The sequence below is a fragment of the Lactuca virosa genome, chromosome 8 (genome assembly GCF_052849685.1).
Source record: "Lactuca virosa cultivar CGN04683 chromosome 8, Lactuca_virosa_CGN04683_v6, whole genome shotgun sequence".
NCBI lineage: Eukaryota > Viridiplantae > Streptophyta > Magnoliopsida > Asterales > Asteraceae > Lactuca > Lactuca virosa.
The window spans coordinates 149,541,626-149,546,748 of NC_136433.1; the positions used below are offsets into that span (position 1 = coordinate 149,541,626).

The window sequence follows — 5,123 nt, forward strand, 5'->3', positions numbered from 1 at the left end:
AATCATCTGGTGTATATGTTAATACTTCACCCAAAAATTGGACAAATGAAAAAGAGCCCTGAAAATGAATCTCAAACACTTTTTAAACAACATCTTTTGGAAAAATGTCTTTTAAAAAAGTCTTTTACAAAAAGGACTTTTCCCCTTGAAAAGGAATCCCAAACACCCCCTTAAAGCGGTGATGTAAAGAGAAATAAAGAGGATGGTACTTGTGCAGGCATGTTGGAGAACAAAACGGTGGAGAAGAAGGGTCGGACACGTATTTCCACAGTTATTTACACGTGTAATCCACCAACAATAAAAATATGAATAAATAACAAAAAATAAAGTAGAAAAGAAAAAAAAAACAGCTAATCACATGCAGGAACTGTTCCATAAGGGGCTTCTAAATTGATCTATATATATATATATATATATATATATATATATATAATTAGTTTAAGAGACAAATTTAATATAATATATTAAAAATGGCTAAGTTTAGTAAATGATATATATCATTCAATCAACTCATTCCTGTATTTGGAATTGAATTTGTGCCTTTAGAATTACCCATTTTAGTTACTGGGATGCATAAGCGCCTGAAAAGGCATTGCATATTCCATTGGGAATAGAATCTTGATAGAAATTGTACTTTCTAGTGTGATAAACTTATGCTAGTGAGTTTTCATCTTGGACATTAATTTTATACCAGCTTACCTTGTATTCATTTCTCATAAACATTGCCATTTTATACAAGTAGCAAAATAAGGATGCTAGCTAGAATATTTCAATACATGATCACAACAGACGATTATGTGGTCTGGAAACATACAACACATCAGTAAATCTTATAGTAGTTCTTCACCAAGGGGTACTCTTGGTATTTTACTATATTCAACGCTCCCATGTAGCTCAATCTCTTCACCATGATTCTTCTTGCACTCGAAGTATAAAACTGTGTATGCCTGAAACTTGAACATGGTTATCGAACAGATAAAACCCACCAGAAAAAAAAGCAAGATCGCCTGAGTCAATGCGGGCTGTTTAACCATCATCATCCTCGAGAAGAAATGAAAGAAAACATATGATAGAAGATCCAACAGAAAGTTCAGAAGAAACCCTTTTAACTTCATGCCTTTAACAAGCCTCCCAGCTCTTCCTAACGCCTCAATTCCAGAACACTCTTCTAGCACGGAAACCACCATGGATAGAACCCAAACAACTGAAAAATATAGATACATGCTCACAACAAGAACCACGAGCGCCCATAGTATCAGTTTTGATACAATCTTGTTCCCAGAAGTCACTATGACAAGAACCATTACGAAAAAGAAACCAATGTAGAGAAAGCCAATTCTGAGAAGTGTTACATGAAAAGAAGTGATGAAGGTCCTTTTTAATGGTTGTGGCATCCTTAAGATCAGATCTATATGAGATATTTTCTCGTCCTTGTGAGCAGCTCCAATTAGCAAAATAATTGCATTTTGGGCAATAAGAGACGTGATGAATAGGCCTACAATGAAAGCTAGTTCGGTGCCTAAGAATATTTTGAACTCTTTCTGCATCGTATTTTGAACTTGTGCAAAAACAGGGCCTTGTGGATCTTGAGAAGGTAGCATCATAGATTTTGTGACAACATCAAATATCATTGGTTTGACTGTAGAGATGTTCAAGACGGAGAAAAGAGACGCGATGATGATGTAGATCGAGGTTACAATGGCCATTAGTTTGCTATTTTTCGACATAATCACGATCCATTTCTTCAAGAATTCTAGGAACTGAAGAAAAATCTTTTTGGATTCCATCTGTAGTCTAAAGAGTTTTCAGTGACAAAAGATCAGGCAAGTCTATCAACTTTATAGAGAAAAAAAACGCGTTTCAAGATTTAGTAAAAGAAATAACGGGAAACTAACATTTCACAGTTTGTGATGGTTTGATTCAGGAAGGAATTATAAGTTATCCTCTTAATATGAGCCACTAGTCTATCTCAAATTTATATAATGACATAAAAGGGCATTTAAAAAATATGTTTGAAATTTATATAATGACATAAAAGGACATTTTAAAAAAATGTTTTCTATAATTTATTAAGGGATATATTTGGAAAATTAAAAAAAAAAAAAAAACTCTTAAGAAACTAGTCTAAGTAACTTTTTAAAACGTTAGCTTATAAACTATTTTTGGTTTGCCTAACATGACAACTTAAAAAAGATCAGATCGAAAACTTAATTAGCTTATCAGCTAGTTGTGGTGACCCAAACATAGCCTTAATCATTAAGACTTTGATTATTATTAGTTTTTTTTTTTTTTTTTTTTTTTTGCTAAAATGACAAAAAATTGTTATGCAACCTTTCAATTGAAACTGTTGGTTGTGGTGAATAAGCGACTAAAATAAGAAGATGAAATGATGCCTTACTTCTTTTCCCCTTAGTGCAGTGAAGGCCCACCCGCGGGAGTTGTCTGATCATAGCCCCACCACATTGCTGTCTGTTGTTACCGACTTTGGACCAATCCCGTTCAAACTATTCAACTCCTTGTTATTAAGAGAGGGTTTTGATCAGGTGGTAATTGACACATGGAACGGGTTTATGGGTTATGGCACTCTAGATGCTTATCTGGCTGTCAAACTCAGATTTTTAGAAGAATCGATTAAGAAGTGGAGAAAAATAGAGGGCCTGAAAGAAATGAAATAGTTAAGTGATACAAAGAATATGGTCAATGAACTTGAGAAGCTTGCCGAATTCAGACCTCTCACTACTGAGGAGGTGAACAATTGGAACAATGGGATTAAAAAGATAACAAAGTTGGAACGATTGAAGACCATGGACCTAAAACAGAAAGCCAAAATTAAATGGATTGTTGATGGGGATGAAAATACTAAGTTTTTCCATGGTTACATCAACAACAAGAATAGGAGGAATCGTTTGCATGGCCTCATGATCAACGGTCGTTGGACTACTGAGCTCAACGAGATTAAAGAGGAAGTATTCAAATTCTACGAAAGGAAATTCAAGGAAGATCACCTCTCTAGACCTAAACTCATCAACTCGAGGTTCAAAACAATCTCAATGATGGATGCCATTAGAATCGAATCTCCCTTAATTTTAAAGGAGGTTAAAGATGCAATTTGGCAATGCAGAAGTGAAAAAGCCCCAGGACCCGATGGCTATTCCTTTAAGTTTTTTAAAAAATTTTGGGACATCATTAAATACGATGTGATGAATTTTGTGAGGTATTTCGAAGAGTTTGGTTCGTTATCTCGTAGGTGCAACTCTTCTTTCATTATGCTTTCTCCTAAAGTCAAAGACCCGCTTTCATTGAATGACTTCCGTGCAATAAGTCTTATTGGATGCTTAAGTAAGATCATAAGCAAGCTACTATCCACTCGCATGAAGACAGTCATTGGTGGGGTAATTGATGATGTTCAGCCGGCATATGTGGAAGGACGTTGTATACTTAACGACCCCCTTATGATTAATGAGATCTGTTCATGGGCAAAGCGGTTTAGGAAAAAAGTCCTTCTCTTCAAGGTAGATTTCGAAAAAGCATTCGATTTGTTGAATTGGGAATACTTAGATTCGATTCTTGCACATATGGGGTTTGGGAACAAATGGAGGATATGGATTCAGGGTTGTTTAAAATCGTCTAGAGCGTCAGTTATCATCAATGGCGCTCCAACGAAAGAATTCTCTATTTCTAAAGGGATTAGGCAAGGGAATCCTCTTTCACCATACTTATTTATTATCACTATGGAGGGCTTAAACGTAGCTCTCAAATCTGCTTGAGATAAAGAGATCTTTAAAGGGATACAAATTCCCGGAAACGGACCAAGGCTATCTCACTTATTCTACGCGGACGATGCGTTGTTTATTGGTGAGTGGTCTCGAGCTAATCTCAAAAACCTTGCGCGAATTTTAAGGTGTTTTCACATATCTTCGGGCCTCAAGGTAAACTTTCATAAATCAAGAGTTTTCGGTATTGGCGCCACCTTGAAAGAAACTGCGAATTGGGAAAGCTTATTGGGGTGTGAAGCTGGAGTTCTCCCTTTTGACTACCTTGGAGTCCCAGTAGAAGCCAACATGAATCTTATAAAAAATTGGAGGCCCATACTTAAGAAATTCCATTCCAAACTATCTCTCTGGAAGGCTAAAACCCTCTCGTTTGGGGGTAGATTAACGTTAATAAAGTCAGCTCTTGGTAATCTACCCACCTACTACTTATCATTGTTCAAGGCCCCGAAGGGTGTATTAGACGAGATGGAGAAAATTAGAAGAACATTTCTATGGGGTGGGTGCGACGAAAGAAAGAAAATACATTGGGTGGCATGGGATAAAGTCCTAGCAGCTAAAAGTGACGACGGACTGGGTGTTGGCTCTATACAAGCCTTAAACATTGGGTTACTCGTGAAATGGTGGTGGCGTTTAAAAAAAGAGAAGTACTCTCTATGGGCTCGGGTAATCCACGGTCTACACAACTTGTCAAATAAGCCATTCGATTACTTATCTAGACAAAATGGTAGTGGGGTATGGAGTACCATTGGAGGAATTAAAAAGGAATTGTTGAAGCATAGATTGGGAGTTCACGATATATTCAAGTTGGTGGTGGAAGCAGGAAACGAAACCTTATTCTGGTACGACTCATGGTTGGATTTAGTGAACTTAAAAGCCAAATACCCTTCCCTATTTGAGTTGGAATCCAGAAAAAAGTGTTCAGTCGCTGACAGAATTTCAGGAGCAACTATCACATGGAATTGGAAGTCTCACCCCCCGATTTTGGATTAGGGCCAACCGTCCGAGCGCTCACTAATGACATTTCAGGTGTTCGCCTAGTTCATGGAGCTGACCACTGTAGATGTAAGCTAAGGAGTGATGGCACGTACACTGTTAGATCAGTTAGAAAGATTATTGACAAACATCTTATCACCACTACGGGACCTAAGACAATACATTAGAGTAAGGCGGACCCAATCAAGGTGTTATGTTTCGTTTAGAGAGCTGCACAAGGTAGAATACCTGCAGCTATTGCTCTGGAGACAAGGGGTATAAAGGTCAATTCACTGTTGTGTAGCTCGTGTATTGGACAACAGGAAAATGCAGAACATGTTCTCATCGACTGGCCGTTTGCGTCCAGAATCAGGAACA

The 5,123-nt window shown here is 37.2% G+C and overlaps 1 protein-coding gene across 1 annotated transcript; it reads right to left on the reverse strand.

The window, feature by feature from the left end:
* Positions 1 to 830: 830 nt before the first annotated feature.
* On the reverse strand, positions 831 to 1,787 carry LOC145130945 (uncharacterized). The gene has a single exon (XM_079065691.1). It carries the CDS (start codon positions 1,785 to 1,787, stop codon positions 831 to 833), a length of 957 nt encoding a protein of 318 aa, XP_078921817.1.
* Positions 1,788 to 5,123: the final 3,336 nt, after the last annotated feature.